The sequence below is a fragment of the Mustelus asterias genome, chromosome 6 (genome assembly GCF_964213995.1).
Source record: "Mustelus asterias chromosome 6, sMusAst1.hap1.1, whole genome shotgun sequence".
Taxonomy (NCBI): Eukaryota; Metazoa; Chordata; class Chondrichthyes; order Carcharhiniformes; family Triakidae; genus Mustelus; species Mustelus asterias.
The window spans coordinates 61,526,693-61,547,079 of NC_135806.1; the positions used below are offsets into that span (position 1 = coordinate 61,526,693).

Below are 20,387 nucleotides of genomic sequence, written 5' to 3' on the forward strand. Positions count from 1 at the left end.
TGAGGGGCCGAATGGCCTACTCCTGCTCTTAGTCCTTATGTTCTTATTTCTTCTTTTAATTATGGATATGAAAATTGACTTGAGGTGTGCTTCGATGCAAGATCTGATACTGTTTAGATTGTGAGGAACTTGAAACCTGGGTCACATGGCCTAAGTTATTGTTTTGTAAGATCACTTTTATATACTTCATTCCAGAGCACATTAGAACCTCAATTATTAATAATGACTTATTTTAAAACTACGTGGGAGAAAAACACTGTTCATTGTCTACATTAGGGAGTGCATAAGAACTCAGAATTAATGTAGTCTGATGACTTGATCACAGTTAAGTGATGCATGGGATAACTACATTCTGAGTAAAAACTAAGGTATTCATTTTGCCATGGTGATTTATGATGGGCTTTTAAAAATAAAACTAAAGAACTTCTTTTAACTTGGCGGAAGTTGAGAATGTATTGGGTCGCCAGGTACATTTTGGAATGTGTGCAGCATTTCCAGCTGAGAAAACTAGGTTCATGGCCTTGATTCATCGTGCAGGACACTAGAACTGATAAGTATATTTTAAGAAGCATTAATTTAGGCTATGATGAGGTTTGGATTGTGAAAGCCTTTAGAGCTGGAGATGATAGAAAGTATTTTCTAAATGGGAAAATGCTTAGGAAATCAGAACCACAAAGGGACTTGGGAGTCATTGTTCAAGATTCTCTGAAGGTTGACGTGCAGGTTCAGTCGGCAGTTAGGAAGGCAAATGCAATGTTAGCATTCATGTTGAGAGGGCTAGAATACAAGAGCAGGGATGTACTTCTGAGGCTCTATAAGGCTCTGGTCAGACCCCATTTGGAGTATTGTGAGCAGTTTTGGGCCCCATATCGGAGTAATGATGTGCTGGCCTTGGAAAGGGTCCAGAGGAGGTTCACAAGAATGATCCCTGGAATGAAAAGCTTGTCGTATGAGGAACAGTTGAGGACTCTGGATCTGTACTCATTGGAGTTTAAAAGGATGAGGGGGGGATCTTATTGAAACTTGCAGGATGCTGCGAGGCCTGGATAGAATGGACGTGGAGAGGATGTTTCCACTAGTAGGAGAAACTAGAACCAGAGGGCACAACCTCAGGCTAAAGGGACAATCCTTTAAAACAGAGTTGAGGAGGAATTTCTTCAGCCAGAGAGTGGTGAATCTGTGGAACTCTTTGCCGCAGAAGGCTGTGGAGGCCAGGTCATTGAGTGTCTTTAAGACAGAGATAGATGGGTTCTTGATTGATAAGGGGACCAGGGGTTATGGGGAAAAGGCAGGAGAATGGGGATGAGAAAAATATCAGCCATGATTGAATGGTGGAGCAGACTCGATGGGCCGAGTGGCCTAATTCTGCTCCTATGTCTTATGGTTTAAGTAAAGAATTCTGTAATTTTGAGGAGAGTGAGAAAGTGACAACGTAATGAGTTTTGATTTTAAACATGGGATTCAAGGATAAATATAATTTGAGAACTTGCGAGGGATGAGAGGTAAATACAGATGAGCATTGACTAAAGTAGTAGTCACGCAAAATAGAGGTTGGAGGTTACAGAAGGATCATATGATGAGCTTTTTCTTGCCTTCCTATTCACAAGTGCAAGAGACATGAGATGAATTTCCCCAGATGCATCAGAGGTATTTGGGCCTGTGAAGTAAAAAGGGATTAAGAAGTCTTTGGTACAAAAGAGATAGAGTCAGAGGTTTACAGCATGGAAACAGGACCTTCGGCCCAACATGTCACGCCTCCCAGTTTTCACCATTAAGCTAGTCCCAATTACCCGCGTTTGGTCTATATCCCACTATATCAATCTTACCCATGTAACTGTCTAATTGTTTTTTAAAGTACAAAATTGTCCCCGCCTCTACTACTAGATGGAAGAAAGGCAACCTTTAGACTGGAAATGTACCTTGTTTGCACGCTCAAAAATTGGAATTTAGTGCAGAAATATTAATTCCTAGTTCAGGATGGAAGAGAGGCAGAGGAGATAATGGGTAAAAAAAAAAGTGGCTGAATAAATAATACTAATGGGAATACTAGACTAAATATCAAAGTTGATAATTTCTTAAACTTGCGGAAGTTGACACAGAAAGCTGCCCACTTTAGTGCTGAGACCTGGGTTTGAAGAAAGCCTAAACTGATGTTTGGAAATGCTTCTTTTGTTTACTGTATCATTCTTGGTGGCTGTGAGCAAATTTAACCTTGTTCTGAATAGTTATGAATCTCTGAAATTGTTCAGGATTAACCACAAATGGGCAATTTCATTGAGACCGCAAAGAATGGCCAGTGTGGAGGGTGCTTTGAGGTTGGTTGGCCCAAGGAGAGAAGGATTTTACCCTGCTTTTGAATATATGGTAATTAATCATTGAATGCTCAAAGTAGAAAAGATTTCCATTCCCATCCCTGAGATGTTTCACTTTTTATTCCAAAATGTATTTTCTTCATTTGCTTGCCCTCCCAAAAAAGCGTAATTGCTTCAGTACTGACACTTTGCATCAGGCAAGTTTCCTGTCTTTGGCAATAGTTTGAAAGGTTCTAATATTGTATGGGCAACTTCCCTTTGCAGCTATCTGCAGTCATGTGCAGAACATTTTAGTTGCTGCCAACTGTTGAATCAAAATTGAACCATTGTTCCAAATTGTAATGAATATTTAAATAGGAATAAGAGGCCATTCAGCTCTCAAAGCTGACTGCTGTTCAGTGACTAAATGGCTGATCTGTAATTTAACTCCATTTACCTACCTTGAACCTGCACCGTTTGAATGCTCAAAGGTGTGATGATCAGAACCCCTCGCACTTTGTGTGGTGTCTCCAGGGCTTTGCAAAGCTGAAGCATGACTTTCAGTCCCTTGTGTTCTAGTCCTCTAGATATAGCGACCCACATTCCATTAGCCTTTTAGATTTTTCTTTCCTGTATATGTTCTTGACTCTTTAATGATCAATATGCCTGGATCCCCAAGTCTCTTTGGACCTCCTGCTGATTCTAACGTTTCACCATTAAGAAAATATCCTCTTCTATCCTTTATCGGTCCAAAGTGAATGACCTCCTATTTATCTAGATTGAAATCCATTCCCATTCGTTTAACATACAACATTTCTTTATAATTTTACGCTTCCATCTGCACTGCTTACAATGCTACTCATCTTTGTATCATTGGCAAACTTTTTGTGGCTTTCTATCCCTTCATCTCATGAATATGGTATATAATAGAAGCCCCAACATGCATCTTTACAGGACACTGGTCACATCCTGCCAATTAGAGTACCCATTGAATACCTATCTATTATAGTATCCCCGCTCTTTTCTCCTACCCCACAGCCAATTTTCTAAACAGGTCAATAATTTGTCTTTAATTCTATGAAGTTTATCTCTAGCAAACAATCTGTTATGAGAGATTTTATCAAATGCCTCCTTGAAGTACATATAAATATCATCCATAAATCTTCTGCCCACTGATCAGTCCGCTTTTCAAAAAAAGATCAATCAGGTTCGTTAGACAAGACCTAACATAGATCATAGCGTATAAATTGATCTTAATTAAAGAAGTTAAGGATAGTATCAGATTGAAAGAAAAATACAGTGGAGATTATGGTGGTCAGAAGATTGGACAGATTTTAGAAACCAGCAAAGAATTACTTTTTTATAAAAAACAGGAAGAAATGTTAGAGTACTAGTGAAAGCTAGCTAAAAATATACAAACCAGATAGTAACAGGTATTTAAAAAGAAGAGTAACTAAAGTTAGCATTTGGTTCTAGAACATAGAACATAGAAAGCCACAGCACAAACAGGCCCTTCGGCCCACAAGTTGCGCTGATCATATCCCTACCTCTAGGCCTATCTATAGCCCTCAATCCCATTAAATCCCATGTACTCATCCAGAAGTCTCTTAAAAGACCCCAACGAGTTTGCCTCCACCACCACCGACGTCAGCCGATTCCACTCACCCACCACCCTCTGAGTGAAAAACTTACCCCTGACATCTCCTCTGTACCTACCCCCCAGCACCTTAAACCTGTGTCCTCTCGTAGCAACCATTTCAGCCCTTGGAAATAGCCTCTGAGAGTCTACCCTATCCAGACCTCTCAACATCTTGTAAACCTCTATCAGGTCACCTCTCATCCTTCGTCTCTCCAGGGAGAAGAGACCAAGCTCCCTCAACCTATCCTCATAAGGCATGCCCCCCAATCCAGGCAACATCCTTGTAAATCTCCTCTGCACCCTTTCAATGGCTTCAACATCTTTCCTGTAATGAGGTGACCAGAACTGCGCGCAGTACTCCAAGTGGGGTCTAACCAGGGTCCTATAAAGCTGCAGCATTATCTCCCGACTCCTAAACTCAATCCCTCGATTAATGAAGGCTAGTACGCCGTACGCCTTCTTGACCGCATCCTCCACCTGCGAGGCCGATTTAAGAGTCCTATGGACCCGGACCCCAAGGTCCTTCTGATCCTCTACACTGCTAAGAATGGTACCCTTCATATTATACTGCTGCTTCATCCCATTGGATCTGCCAAAATGGATCACTACACACTTATCCGGGTTGAAGTCCATCTGCCACTTCTCCGCCCAGTCTTGCATTCTATCTATGTCTCGCTGCAACTTCTGACATCCCTCCAAACTATCCACAACACCATCTACCTTGGTGTCGTCAGCAAACTTACCAACCCATCCCTCCACTTCCTCATCCAGGTCATTTATGAAAATGACAAACAGCAAGGGTCCCAGAACAGATCCCTGGGGCACTCCACTGGTCACTGACCTCCATGCAGAGAAAGACCCCTCCACAGCCACTCTCTGCCTTCTGCAGGCAAGCCAGTTCTGGATCCACAAGGCAACAGCCCCTTGGATCCCATGCCCTCTCACTTTCTCAAGAAGTCTTGCATGGGGGACCTTATCGAACGCCTTGCTGAAGTCCATATAGACCACATCCACCGCTCTTCCTTCGTCAATGTGTTTGGTCACATTTTCAAAGAACTCAACCAGGCTCGTAAGGCACGACCTGCCCTTGACAAAGCCGTGCTGACTACTTTTGATCATACTAAACCTCTCTAGATGATCATAAATCCTGTCTCTCAGGATCCTCTCCATCAACCTACCAACCACTGAGGTTAGACTCACCGGTCGGTAATTTCCCGGGCTGTCCCTGTTCCCTTTCTTGAATATAGGGACCACATCTGCAATCCTCCAATCCTCCGGAACCTCTCCCGTCTCCATCGACGATGCAAAGATCATCGCCAAAGGCTCCGCAATCTCCTCCCTCGCCTCCCACAGTAACCTGGGGTACATCCCATCTGGTCCCGGCGACTTACCAACCTTGATGCTTTGAAGCTGGCAACACACACAATGCCCCTGAACTGACCCCATTGGAATGTCTCTGGAAGAGTGAGCAATATCGTTCTGGCACTATGATCAATGATACCTCCAAGGTTCTAATGAGTCTGGGGAATTAATAATGGGAAACAGCACAAATGTTGAATAGTTATTTTGCCTGTCTTCATTACAGAAGACACAAAACCACCCCAAAAGTATTTGAAAATCCAGAGGTAAAATTGAGGGAAGAAGTTAAAACAGTTACAATTACCAGGGAAAATTGTTAGAACTAAAAGCCTACAATTCCCCTGGACCTGATGGCCAGCATCCTTAGGGTCTTAAAATAATGGCTGCAGAGAGAGTAGATGCATTAGTTGTCATCTTCCAAAATTCCCTAGATTTGTGATAGGTCCCAGTGGATTGGAAAACCCAAATGTAACACTGCTATTCAAGAAAGTGGGGTGACAGAAAGCAGGGAACTGTCAGCCATTTAGCCTAACATCTGCCTAAGGAGAAATGCTAGAATCCATTGCTAAGGTGGTAATAACGAGGCATTTAGAAAACTTTGATCAGGCAGTGTCATAGAGTCATAGACGTTTACAGCATGGAAACAGGCCCTTCGGCCCAACTTGTCCATGCCTCCCTTTTTTTTTAAAACTCCTAAGCTAATCCCAATTGCCTGCATTTGGCCCATATCTCGCTACACCCATCTTACCCATGTAACTATCTAAATGCTTCTTAAAAGACAAAATTGTACCCGCCTCTACTACTACCTCTGGCAGCTTGTTCCAGACACTTGCCACCCTTTGTGTGAAAAAATTGCCCCTCTGGACACTTTTATATCTCTCCCCTCTCACCTTAAACCTATGCCCTCTAATTTTAGATTCCCCTACCTTTGGGAAAAGATATTGAATATCTGGCTGATCTATGCCCCTCATTATTTTATAGACCTCTATAAGATCACCCCTCAGCCTTCTACGCTCCAGAGAAAAAAGTCCCAGTCTATCCAGCCTCTCCTTGTAGCTCAATCCATCAAATCCCGGTAGCATCCTAGTAAATCTTTTCTGCACTCTTTCTAGTTTAATAATATCCTTTCTATAATAGGGTGACCAGAATTGCACACACTGTTCCAAGTGTGGCCTCACCAATGTCTTGTACAACTTCAACAAGACATTCCAACTCCTGTATTCAATGTTCTGACCGATGAAACCAAGCATGCCGAATGCCTTCTTCACTACTCTGTCCACCTGTACCCCTAGATCTTTGTTCTGTAACTCTCCCCAACACCCTACCATTAACTGAGTAAGTCCTGCCCTGGTTCAATCTAGCAAAATGCATCACCTCACATTTGTCTAAATTAAACTCCACCTGCCATTTGTCAGCCCACAGGCCCAATTGATCAAGATCCCGTTGCAATTGGAGATAACTTTCTTCACTGTCCACTATGCCACCAATTTTAGTGTCATCTGCAAACTTACAAACCATGCCTTCTATCTTCTCATCCAAATCATTAATATAAATGACAAATAACAGTGGACCCAGCACTGATCCCTGAGGCACACCGCTGGTCACTGGCCTCCAGTTTGAAAAACAACTCTCTACAACCATCCTCTGGCTTCTGTCAAGAAGCCAATTTAGATACCTCGCCCTGGATCTCGTGAGATTTAACCTTATGCAACAACCTACCATGTGGTACCATGTCAAAGGCCTTGCTAAAGTCCATGTAGACAGCATCAGCTGCACTGCCCCCTTATCTACCTTCTTGGTTACCCCTTCAAAAAACTCAATCAAATTTGTGAGACATGATTTTCCATGTCCTTTTGCTTTTGTGAAAGGGAAATCATGTTTGACGAATTTGTTAGAGTTCTTTGAGGAAGTAAACAGCAAGATGGATAATGGGAACCGGTGGATATAGTATACTTGCATTTCAACAAAGCATTGATTAAAGTGCCATCTCAAAAGTCTATTACATAAATTAAGATCTCATGATGTAGTAAAATCTCATTTTGGCATGGATGGCGGAGTGGTTAGCTAACAGTGGAATAAATGGTTTATTTTTGGGTTGGCAAGCTGTAACTAATGGAGTGCCATAGGGATCACTGCGGTGAAGGGACTAAATGAATGGTAGCTAAATTTGCTGATGATAGATAGGCATATAAGTTGTCCAGAGGACATAAAGTCTGCAAAGGTATTTAGATGAGTTTTAAGTGAGTGGGCAAAAAATTAGCAGATGGCATACAACGTGGGAATCTGTGAACTCATCTGTTTTGGCCGTTAAGAATTGAAAAGCAATATATTTAAATGGGGAGATATTATGGAGCTGTATAGTACAGAGGGATCTGGGTATCCTAGTATATGAATCAGAAAAGGTTAGTATGCAGGTACAACAATTGATTAGGAAGGCAAATGGAATATTGGCGTATATTGCTAGGGGAATTGAGTATAAAAGTAGGGGAGTTTTGCTGAAACTGTACAGGACCTTAAGCCGCATCTAAGAGGACTGTGTATAGTTTGGGTCCCTTTACTCAAGAAAGGATATAATTGCATTAGAAACAGTTCAGAGATAATTCACTCGACCATTCCTGGGGTGAGAGGGTTATCTTTTGAGGAAAAATTGAGTAGGTTGGGCTGATACCTATTGGAGTTTAGAAGAATGAGCAATGACTTATTGAAACATACATGATCCTGAGGGGGCTTGACAGGGTAGATACCGGGAGGATATTTCCTCTTGTTGGGAATCTGGAAATTCAAGTCTCCCATTTAAGACTGAGATGTGGAAAGATTATTTTCTCAGTCGGTTGTCTGAGGAATTTTCTCCCCCAGAGAGGAGTAGAGGTTGGGTTATTGAATATATTCAAAACGGAAATAGGTAGATTTTTTTGATCGCCAAGGGTCTGGCTGACTGGTGGTTGGATTGAAGCCACAGTCAGATTAACCATGGTCTTGTCGAATGACAGAGCAGGCTTGAGGGTACCCCTACTCCTAATTCCTGTGCACGTGATCTTTGAAGCTTCGAAAAATCATCCCAAAATGGGTCAATTTATTTGCCGAGTATAAAATGTGAGCCACCCGTGTTGCTGAAGGTGGTCATTTTTTTTTAGAAATATTTTTTAAAAATGATGATTCAAATTAGATGAATGTGTCAAGTTTTATTTAATAATTCTATTAGGATAGTTTGAATCGGAAACATTTAATAATGCACTCCGTCATATACAATGAAATGAAAGCTGTATTCACTTTGTAACAGTCACTTGAATGCAGTGGACATTTTCTTTCATGAGTAGGATGTCACCTGACACCAGGTGTCGTCTCATTTAACTCATGTTCTTCATCTAAGATTTCAATGTTGGAATCGGATTCAGTGCTTCGAGGAATGACTGTTTTCTGTGATGATTTACAAAGCTTAGCCATGATCATTATTCCTTTTGGAAGAGTCACAAATGGTTGAATTTCATAGAGGGTTGTTACTTCCAAAATGACCATTGTTTGGTGACACATATCAACACATTGTAATCTACTTCATGCTCTTGGGTTTCTTGATGAATTATACGTTGAGACTCAAGGGTAGACTCATCCCCAACTTGGTTAAAAATGTTGAAGTCCAGTAGATGCTGTTCCTTTTCTGTCTGTTTTCTGATTATGAAATGGTGTTTGTTGTCATTGATGTGTGACTTGGAGCACATCAGACTCGACATGAAGTTTGCATGAGGCACCTTTTAATTTATTGAGGTGAGTGAAACAAGTATACAATTCAAGAATGATATTGTGAGACTGCAGTCATGAGCAGATCTACTTCTGTGTAAAAACTGATGAGCATGCCACATTCCCCAGATATTCTAGTGTTTTTGAAGGAGACTGGCATTTCAAAGGTCCCGAGAACTTTTGGTGATTTGCCACTGTTTTAAGGGGATTTTTTTGTGTTCTCTGGTTTGCAGAGAAATGGGACAATCCTGAAGTTTGAGTGTCTGCCATGACATAGTCACAGGAGCATTTGTCAATGAAAGCATCCAAGTCCAAGCAGCCAATGGTCACTGTCACAAATGGATGTTTGCTGTGTCCAAAAGTTGCACAAAGTATTTTCAAGTTCATCTGTCTCTGTCGGCAATATTCTCTTGCCCTTTTGCTGTAGTGTACACATGTGGCACACTTGTGATGGTATTGGTCTTGGTGATTGACTTTGAATGATAAATATGAGCAAAGTGATCGGGTTTTCCACAGGCTTTGCACTGCTTGCCAACAGCAGGACATACTGCTCGAAGTGGATAAGCATCAGCACAGTGAAAACATTCTCTGGACCATTTGCCACTCTGAGACTGCTTTGTTGCTTTGCAGGTGGATTCCTCCTGGCAGTTGAATAAAGTAAGAGTTTTAACAACACCAGGTTAAAGTCCAACAGGTTTATTTGGTAGCAAATGCCATTAGCTTTCGGAGCACTGCTACTTTTCGTAGCAGCGCTCCGAAAGCTAATGGCATTTGCTACCAAATAAACCTGTTGGACTTTAACCTGGTGTTGTTAAAACTCTTACTGTGTTTACCCCAGTCCAACGCCGGCATCTCCACATCATGACTACAGTTGAATAAAGAACAGTGTTGATAGGAGTTGAACTTGGAAGTGTGGTAGTTACTGTCAGCAGCTTCATTTGGTAGCTCTGGTCTCTGATAGTGAACTTTCTAACTCTAGCAGCTCTGACAGCTTCCTGTCTTTCTCAAACGCTTTTTGGTGTGGTTGACTAGAAAGGCAACCTATGATTATTTGTGGTTTGATTTCCTGTTCAACATGTTCAGTGTCACTGAAGTTACATTTGGTCACTAGTTGCCTCAATCATGTGCAATATCGGTCAGTTGTCACATTTGTTTCTCTCTTGGTGTGTTAGAAGATTGTTTTGCATATTAATATTTTTCTTGAGTATGCAATTTTTTTTGCCGAGTCATTCACTTTGCTCAGGTGTAAGTTTCTCAAATGTCTTCCAAATCTTCACTCCCATAGTTGAGAAGTAATGCCTTTTTCCCTTTGAGATTGCAAAACTTGCCATTGTGCCTTCAGAAAGTCACAGCCACATGATGGAATATAGGTGAATACTGGGAGAATGTTTCCTCTGTGGAAGAGTAGAACATAGGACACAGTTGAAAAATAACAGGACACTCTTTTAAGACTTGAGATTAGGAGAAATTGTTTCTCTGAAGGTTGTTAGTATGTGGAATTATCTTCCCAGGGAGCTGTGAAGGTTGGGTCATTGCCTAATGCTGTCTATCAAAAACCTGAATTTATTCAAAGCAAAGGAGTCAAGGGTTATGGGGGGGGGGGGGGGGCAGATGGGAAGGTGAAGCTGAGACCACAACCAGATTGACCCTGATCTTATTGAATCAAGGAGCAGCTCAAAGTGCCAAATTGCTTACTCCTGCTCCCAAGTCTTGTGTTCCTAGAATCAGAATTGCATGTGCTGTTAAACCATTGATTCATTTATTACCCTTCTGGACTCCCTCTGCTGGTACATGGGTATGGTAGCCTTAAGTGGGCAAAATGGAGAATGCAAATTTCTGAACCCTACAATGGTTCTGTCCCCAAACATGTGTTTCTGAGCTGAAAAATCATGGCCGACTCCTAATGCAAGTATAGCCCTAAACGTGCATTTTTTTGGCAAAAACTGGGGAGTTGACTTGTACACTGAGTATCGGCCTAAACATGCATTTTGGCACCGATAAAGTGGATTGACTTTTAAACCACAATCAACTGTATCTTCTGCAAATCCATGCTGGCTTCCTGATTAGCTAAACATTTTCAGTCGTTGTATCCTGAATTATAAATTCTAGTAATTTCCTGACAATGGATGTGTTAGGCTAACTGTTTTCACATGATCATTCACAGATACTTGGTGTGGGAGAGGCTGCTTAATAGAGAAAGGAAAACCCTTCCCACTTCTGTTCAGATGCTTATTGAAATTTTCAGTAACTCTTTGGTAGGATAGTTAAAAAAAATTAAATGTCAAATTGATTGTATTTGTTGGAAAACGGGCAGTGGGATGAAACCTGGCATCATGTGAAGAATTTTTGTGTTGCCTAAAGCAACCCTTCGAACAATGCTGATTCATTTCAAAATGAAGCATTGTTTCTGAAAATGTTACAATTGTTTGTGTTAGCAAAATAATGCTCACATAATTGGAGGATTGCTTGATGATAACAGGATTGCTTAATCATATGCTAAGAGAAATTGATATTTATGTTAAACCATGTTGTAAGATGTCCTGTGGTTGGGAAACCTAGGATGATTGTCAAGTGCCATGTTTATCTTGAGATGACTGCCTGATAAATGATTCACCCAACATTTGCCTCACCTATAATATAAGCAAATTAGAAATTAACCTTTTTATTTGTGGGAGGAATCAAGTAATTGATGGAAATTAACTATCCAAAGGTGCTGCTTGGCTGTGCATCTTAAGGCCAGTTGGGTTTTATTAATTTGTAATTATTATGCCCAATAGGCATCTAACTTTTTTCTTAATGGTTGAAGATGGCCATCAGCATAAAATTCAGTTGGTACCATAAAATACATCACAAAAGTTATGCTTCCACCTCACTCTTTTGCTAATACTTAGTGGCTTGTGTCTCCTTCCTGTTGAAGGCATTGATTCCTTTGCCACAAAAGTAGGTTGCTGTCTAAGCTGAAGAAGGACCAGGAGAGAGAGGGGGAGAGTGCTCCTGTTACTATCCTATTATTTATCTTTTTTTTCCTTTTCAATTTTCCTCTTTCCCTCCTTTTCTCAGGACAGTGATTTAAGTCTTTGATCTTTGGTACCCCAATCGTAGGTGATTGAAGATTGCCTTGAGGACTTTGCTTTCGAACATTTTTTTTCCGCTCCTATTTGAACGTTGGGAGTAAATTTTAACAGGCTACTTGTTTGGGGTGGGAGGAGTGACGAGGCCAGTGCGACACTGCTGAGGCCAAGTTCAAGCCTTAACCCCATCCCATCTTTTCTTAATACTCCTATGATCATTGGGGATCACGAGATAGTTATCAGATACAGAGATTTCTCTTCCCTTCCAACCATATATTCCCCCACCCCATCACAACCTCAGTTGGACCCTTTGTAATGCCTCATTCTGCCATTTTTAAAAGTCTGCCCAGCAACACTGATATTCTCAGGTTGTTTCAGTGAACTGTCTGGAGCATACAATATCATCAGTTCCTCGAAGAGATTGAATGTGGGATCAACTAAACCATTAAGAAGAAACTATCTTGACCTGGATGTTTTCTGATTGTGATTTATCAATATTGTAGTAAAAGGATCAGGAGCTCTCTTGAAATCCCATGTCTATTTTTCAAAACTCTTGGTAGGCTGATGTGGTTCCTAATATCAAATTGGTTCAAACAGCGAAGCACCTTTTACTTGCCGACGTCCAGCAACTGTTGCTATGAGCTTAATTGCCTTTGAAATGTATGTTGGGGACATTAATGCACCAACTACAGCAAAGCTCTGAGGTTAAAATGTTTTTTTGAATTGGAGGGAAATTTGATAATGGCTTCTGTAACTAGGGTTAGATGAATGGAATGAGCTCTGGAAGTTGTTTTGTAATCGAGCATGCTGTTTTAAATGATAATGTGTACACAAGGTCGGGCCGCATCCTCTCAGGATTGCTGGAACAGCTGACATGAACTTCCAATTACTGAATATTGATACAACTCCGTATTGAATAGTGAAGTAAATAATAGGGCAGAAAATGGCTTGATTTTAATACCTGTTCTTGGTTTATGTTCTGGTGTTTAAAATTTGCAGAACAGCTTCTTGAGAGAATTGACAGTGTTGCAGTGTTAGCTTGTTGTTTTCTGAAGTATTGGAGCGAGATTAGCAAAACAATACGTAGACATGTGTGCTTGTGATGATGTGTAACTAGATATGTTTGGTTGTGTAATATCACAGCTGTGCTGTGGTACAACCGCTTTAAAACTGACGTTGAATTTCAAACCACACATTGAAAGAAGTCTGAAATGTACACATTTAATGGTATTAAGCTGAAAGATTGGTTCCCCATTGCCTTCTCCATGGCAACGCCTCAGCTAATAAGGGTCAATTTGTCAACCAATCAACGCCTCTTCTCTTGTAGTATAAATTATTGTGATCATTTGGTGTTCTTGTGTTTGTCCTGATAATTGCAAGGTGAAAAGCAACATGTCTCTTTTTTCAGTAATATTCAAATCGATATTGGCTTGAGAAATATGCTAGTGAGGATTAATTGGCAGCCTCATTCAGAGATGTGGATGTCTGGTGTCAGTCATCCTAAAGTTAAGTATAAAGTAACTAGATACATGGCATCAGTATTACCCAGCAGTGATCCTTAACTTTGATTTTTTTTCATCCTTGCATCCGAATCTTTCTGAAGCTGCCTGTTTGCTGCACTGATAATATTCACCTTAATAAGCACACAGTCCAGCTGTGAAGTGATTACAAAACAAAATAGGGGCTGCAAAGTTCTAAGACCAATAAACAGCCTTGAGGATTACGATGCTTGATTGACCCGCACCCATTGGTTCTGATGAAGGCAGCATGTGCTGTCAAGTGGTTGCGAATATCTAAGCAAGGAGTGTGCAAAACTGGGAGGTTAGCACTACTTCAAACCAGCCTGTGCTTCTCAAAGGGAGAGATGTATTCTGGCCAGATGACAGGGCTCTAGCTCGAAGGACCTGAATGAAATAACACAAGTTTAATTGTCTCATATCATTGGTCAAAGTCAGAAATTCATTTTCAAAAGCCATATCCCACCGACTGCTCCACACGCCCATCATTAACCTACTAACAGTTTCTATCAATCAAGGCTTTCACATAAGCATTTTCTGCCATACTGATAGAAATGTATGCATACAAATTATATCATGCAGTAGGAAAAAAAGGAAGGAATATATGGTTTTAACCTAGAAGCAAAGTAGTGCTGGAAATGTGAAATAAAAAACAGAAAATGCTGGAAATATTCAGATCTGGTAACACCTTGGATTGTGAATTCATGTTCTGAAATGTCAACCTTGCACACTCTCCACAGATGCTGCCAGACCTATTGAGTATTTCCAACACTCATGTATGACTTTAACATTGATTGCACACTCTGAAAAGAGAGAAAAAGGGGAAAATCTATATTTATAAAGTGCTTTTCTCAACTATCAGACTCTAAGCATTTTACAGCTAATGAAATACTTTATGACGGTTAATCACTGTTGTAATGTAGGACGTGCAGCAGCCAATGTGCGTACAGCAAACTCTGATAAATAACAGTGATAATGACCAAATAAACTAGTTGAGGGATAAGTATTGGCCTGGACACTGGGGAGAACATCCCATGACACTATTTCAAAGTAAGAAGTTTAACAACACCAGGTTAAAGTCCAACAGGTTTATTTGGTAGCAAAAGCCACACAAGCTTTCGAGGCTCTGAGCCCCTTCTTCAGGTGAGTGGGAATTCTGTTCACAAACAGAACTTATAAGACACAGACTCAATTTACATGAATAATGACATTATTCATGTAAATTGAGTCTGTGTCTTATAAGTTCTGTTTGTGAACAGAATTCCCACTCACCTGAAGAAGGGGCTCAGAGCCTCGAAAGCTTGTGTGGCTTTTGCTACCAAATAAACCTGTTGGACTTTAACCTGGTGTTGTTAAACTTCTTACTGTGTTTACCCCAGTCCAACGCCGGCATCTCCACATCATGACTATTTCAAAGAACAGGACTCTTTGACATCCACCTCAACTGGACTCAGTGTAACACCACATGTGAAAAATGAGACCTCTGATAGTGTAGCACTCCTTCAGTACTGTACTGGAGCATCAGACTTCCTAGTGTGGGACTTGAACCGAGAGCCTTGCAACTCAAATGTAAGCATGCTACCAACCAAATCACAGCTGATGCTCATGGCTCCGGTTCAGTTATCCCCCCACCACCTAGTCCTGCTTCACTAGTATGCTGAATCACTTTGTGCACCATCATGGCAAATTGACTAGTTAGACTAGATTGTTTCAGAGAAGGCAAATTTATTTTCAGCAAAACTGTGAAGTGCATTGTCAACTTGAAGCAATGTGTTCCAAACACCATTTATTTTGCTACATCCAGCTTTAGTTGCAATGTGATCATTTTGTTTTTATTGTAGTCATTTACCATGGGAAGAAAGAAAATAGTTCACTATACAGGTTGTGATCAGAAGAAACAGGCAAATGCAGCCGTCCTTATTGGGTCCTTTTCGGTAAGTGTCACTTTTTTTAAGTGTATAGCCACAGAAGCACTGTGACATGTTCATGTGTATCATCGTTTGAGCAGATATTCAATGGTTAACATTAACTCGAGCAGCTAAATAGACATGTTTTGAGCATAGCTACTAATTCAGCGTAAATCAATGTCAGATATAAATTTGTTTCTCTGATGTGAAAGAGGGAGGAAAACTAATAGTGAGGTAACCTCTTTTCATCTACAAGCCTGAAAAGGACAGGAGTGTTTGTCAGTTTCATCCATTATTTTAAGTATTACATAAAATTGTTCAATGAATACTTCAGCATTTTGACCCAACAAGATAATTCTTTTTCTCCTATAGCATGTAATTCAAGGCCTTTAATATGCTTTGGACACTGAACTTCATTAGTTCCTATTCAACAGCTTACAGATATATCTGACCAAACAAGGGCTACTCTGTGAATTTGCTTGTGGTTCCAGATATTGATGTTGTTGAGATATTGGTATTTATTATATTGATATTCTGCAATGTACAAAGATAGAATTGTAACTTTAAAGGATGCATGTTAAAATATTTTGTTTAAAAAATAAATTTAGAAGAAGGACTAATAAATGTAGAGATAGAAATGCCCAAGCTTGAGTTATATCCCTGACGTCTTGCCAAACGTTATGGTTCCCTCAGCTTTCCCTTCAGTGATGTTGGTGCTGACGTTTGAACTCCAAATGGCCTTTACTGATTTTTCACTGCACATCTTCAAGTTGTTTGAATGTGAACTCCTCTTCTCTATAACTTGAGAGAAAAATAACCCTGCCAAATGATTTGCCTGAAGTTCCGAGGAATTTTGTTTTCCCTCTGGACCAGAGATCCTGAGCTCCCAAGTAAACTCAACTAATGCTCATGTTAACATTGATTTTATGTTGTATGATAGCAATGTTTCACTGAACAACATGGACCACCCCCCAAGCAGATTGGAAATTCCATTTTATACTTGGCTTGAATTCATATTCCATACATATCAACTGCTTGAATTCTGCATTTGCAGGCAAAGTAATGCAGCAGCTAATAGTCCCACTTACAGTCGGTTTATAGATTTGGACCATGATGGGGAAATTATGCATTGGAGAGGAAAACTAGGAAAAGCAGAAATAGAGTATGGAAGAATAATGTATATGTCAAAGAAGATTTCTTTACAATGTGGCCACTAAAGGCAGGAAGTGGGAAGATTATTTTTGTTTCGTAATTAAGCTCATTTTCTTCTGCAATATTTTCATGTTTTTTTGCATTGTGATCACTAAAATTGCTTGTGTGTATTTGTTTGAGTGTTGGTTTATCATTCCCTGTTTGATACCACTGATGCCCCCATCAAAAGAAATAAATTCTGTAAGCAATCAGTATCATTAAAAATATTTTCAGAAAATTATTACATAACATCCCACTACATTGATCATTTAGATTTTTAATAGGTTCTTTAAAATAATTCACTGTACACATTGCACAAATGTTATAACTGCAACCTTATTGATCTCAGCTGGAACGTCAGGAATTTCCTTTGCATTGTGAATTAACTTGCGACTAAAATGTCTGTCGGTAAGGCTTTTCATTTATAAGGTCTAATTGGCTTATCTGTTTAAAAAGCAACACATTTTGACTGGATCCATATGGTCAAAAGTGTGAAGCAAGGCGGGAGTGGTGCAAAGTGTGCCAGGGGCAGGGCAGAGTGGTAAGAAGCAGGCCAGGGCTGGGGGCAGCGCTGGGGGTGGGGGGAACAGGTGACATTTGTACCACACATGCGAGACAATGATTATCACCAACAAGAGGCAATCTAACCATCTCCATGACATTCAATGGCATTATTATCACTGAACCCTCTACCATCAACATCCTGGGGTTACCATTGACCAGAAACTGTACAAGACTAGCCATATAAATGCTGGCTACATGAGCAGGTCAGAGACTGGAAATTATGCAATGAGTAGCTAACACTCCTCCAGACTCCCAAAACCTGTCCACCATCTACAAAGCACAAGTCAGGAGTGTGATGGAATACTCTCCGCTTGGGTGGATGTGTGCACTTCCAGCAATACGCAAGAAGCTTGCCATTATCTAGGGCAAAGCAGCCCACTTAATTGGTATCCCGTCCACCACCTTAAACATACATTCCCTCCATCGCCTGGCGCTTAGTGGCAAGAATGTGTACCAACCACAAGATGCAATGCAGCAACGCACCAAGGCTATTTCAACAGCATCTTCCAAACCCAAGACTACTACTATCTAGAAGGACAAGAGCAGCAAATACATGGGAGCACCACAAACCTGCAAGTTCTCCCCCAAGCCACACACCATCAAATATATTGCTGTTCCTTCATGGTCAACATTCTGGAACACACTTCCTATCAGCATTTTAGGTTTACCTACACCACATAGACAAAAAGGCAGCTCACCGCCACCAGCACCTCGGGCGGCACGGTAGCACAGTGGTTAGCACTGCTGCTTCACAGCTCCAGGGACCTGGGTTCGATTCCCGGCTTGGGTCACTGTCTGTGTGGAGTTTGCACATTCTCCTCGTGTCTGCGTGGGTTTTCTCCGGGTACTCCGGTTTCCTCCCACAGTCCAAAGATGTGCGGGTTAGGTTGATTGGCCATGCTAAAAATTGCCCTTAGTGTCCTGAGATGCGTAGGTTGGAGGGATTAGTGGGTAAATATGTAGGGATATGGGGGTAGGGCCTGGGTGGGATTGTGGTCGGTGCAGACTCGATGGGCCGAATGGCCTCTTTCTGTACTGTAGGGTTTCTATGATTTCTATGCAGTTTGAGATGGGCAATAAATGTTGGCCTAGCTGGACACACCCATATTCTGTGAAAGAATATTTTTTTTAAAAAAGTTCTTCCTAGCACAAAGATACTGAACCCCTTTGACTCATTCTCCTGCTGATGCTCCTGTACATGTAGTGTAACTCAGCATATACCAGGAATAGATTCTGGGCTACTTCTAGTTTGTAATGTTTAGTACCATCCTATTTGTGTGAAATTACACTTTGAATATTAATGTGTATAATACCGTGCATGCACATGCATGGTTTTTGCTATTTATCTGGTATCCTGCAATTGATTATTCACACCTTCCCTATGATTTACTAAGAAATTAGCATTTGAAAACAAACTAGCTTGTGAATTTGATATTGCTACCATGCTAATCCAATTTTCAACATAGCAGTTAGTTGCGTTAGATGACAAGGACATAATGGGATTAATGAACTACTTGAATGCACACAATAGCTCTCATTGAAATTAAATGAACATAGCTATTCAATAATGTCCACATTTCATTTTAATAAATGGAAAATGATGGAGATATTACAATGTTCTTGTGCCATTTCTAATGAAGTATTTTGCCACTATTGGAAAGTGCATGTGTGTGATTTTTTTTTGTGGTGAAGGCAGGATCAGGTTTAGTTGCAGTGCTACGAAATCTCAAGCAAATATAGTGTCTGCTGTAAGATAGAACATTTTGAATGGAAAGGGAGAAATAAATGTGATTGAACGTGGGAAAGTGGTAGCTGTGGCGGAGAGAAATATAAATTGATCACTATTTTCTGCATGTTGAATACACTGTTTCTCTTGAGAGTTCAGTTATTAATGTCTCAATTATAGGATTTGTCCAGGCCGGCTGATTTAGAACCTGGATTGCTTAATTGAGTTTGCTGAAGGCTTGATGAATTAGGAAGAACATTGTCTTTTTAAATGATAAAATACTGTGATGGAATCCTTAATTGTTGGAATGTGAGTGGGTGGAAAATAGATAACTTGAAAATATATGAAAAAATTAAAATGAAATGGTGAGACAGAACAATATACAAATGAAATAAGAAAGAAGATAATGTTGACCATTTGTTGGACCAGATGAATGATGAGAGGATCTTTGAACTAGCACTAAAAATGTGGTGAGGCTGATCATGACGAGAATAAAGTTGTGTTATTTTAAAGTTGCAAGGAAAATTGTATGGAACAGATTAGCATAATAGATCAAGAAGTGGGTAGTGAAGAACATGGATAAATGAGAGATACAATAGACAGCAGAGCTAATACATTCCTGTGTAGAAACTGGAAATTGAGTGCATTAGTTGCGAACTGCTAAAACAACGTTGGCAGAAAGAGCAAAGGGAGAATAAAGGCATCTAATAATTGTTTTAACATGTGACAAATCGCTTCAAAAATATAAATGGGACTTTCATGAAAGCACGTGTGTATCTTAACATACTAGCTGATGTCCTTGTTGTGCTGCTCATTGGTACACTTGTGGTCCCATTCTGAGTTCGAAGAATTCCCATTCTTAGAATAAGGGTCGACCATATAAGCCTGAGATCTGGAAAATGTCTTTATATTAAAGGGCTGTGAATCTTTGGAGAGCTGTGGATGCTCAGTTATTAAGTATATTCAAAACCAAGGTCATAAGTTTTTGGATAGTAAGGGAATTAAGGAATATGGAGACAGCGCAGGAAGAGTTGAGATAGAAAATCAGCAATGATCTTGTGGAAAGGGTGAGCAAGCTCAAAGGGCCAAATTGTCGTCTACTCCTGTTTCTTAGATTATTTGAAGGGAGGAGGACTGGGACTGAGAGAGCTATGTTAGCAGTTAAAAACAGAGCCACAAGAGAAATTGAACAGCAGTGCTTGGTGAATTGGGATGAAGGCTGTTTGCAAAATTATTTTCCTGAATCTGATTCCTATTTTGGTACAAAAAATTGAGATGGGTCTGGAAAGTAATGGAATCCTTTTTTGATCACTGACCGTGTGCCACAGCTTTCTTTGTTAGTGTGATAATTCTTCTGTTGTACTCTAGAGTAGAAAGTGACAGGTTT

At 40.4% G+C, this 20,387-nt stretch overlaps 1 protein-coding gene across 3 annotated transcripts in view; it reads left to right on the forward strand.

The window, feature by feature from the left end:
* LOC144494890 (dual specificity protein phosphatase CDC14A-like) overlaps positions 1–20,387 on the forward strand; it is a 125,932-nt gene that overhangs the window by 35,440 nt on the left and 70,105 nt on the right. For all 3 annotated transcript variants that reach the window (XR_013498170.1, XM_078214399.1, XM_078214400.1), the window contains exon 4: positions 15,454–15,546. Coding sequence is in view for 2 of the 3 variants with exons in the window: in XM_078214399.1 (XP_078070525.1) it covers positions 15,454–15,546 (93 nt within the window). In the remaining variant the exon portion in view is untranslated. The remainder of the gene's footprint in view (positions 1–15,453; positions 15,547–20,387) is intronic.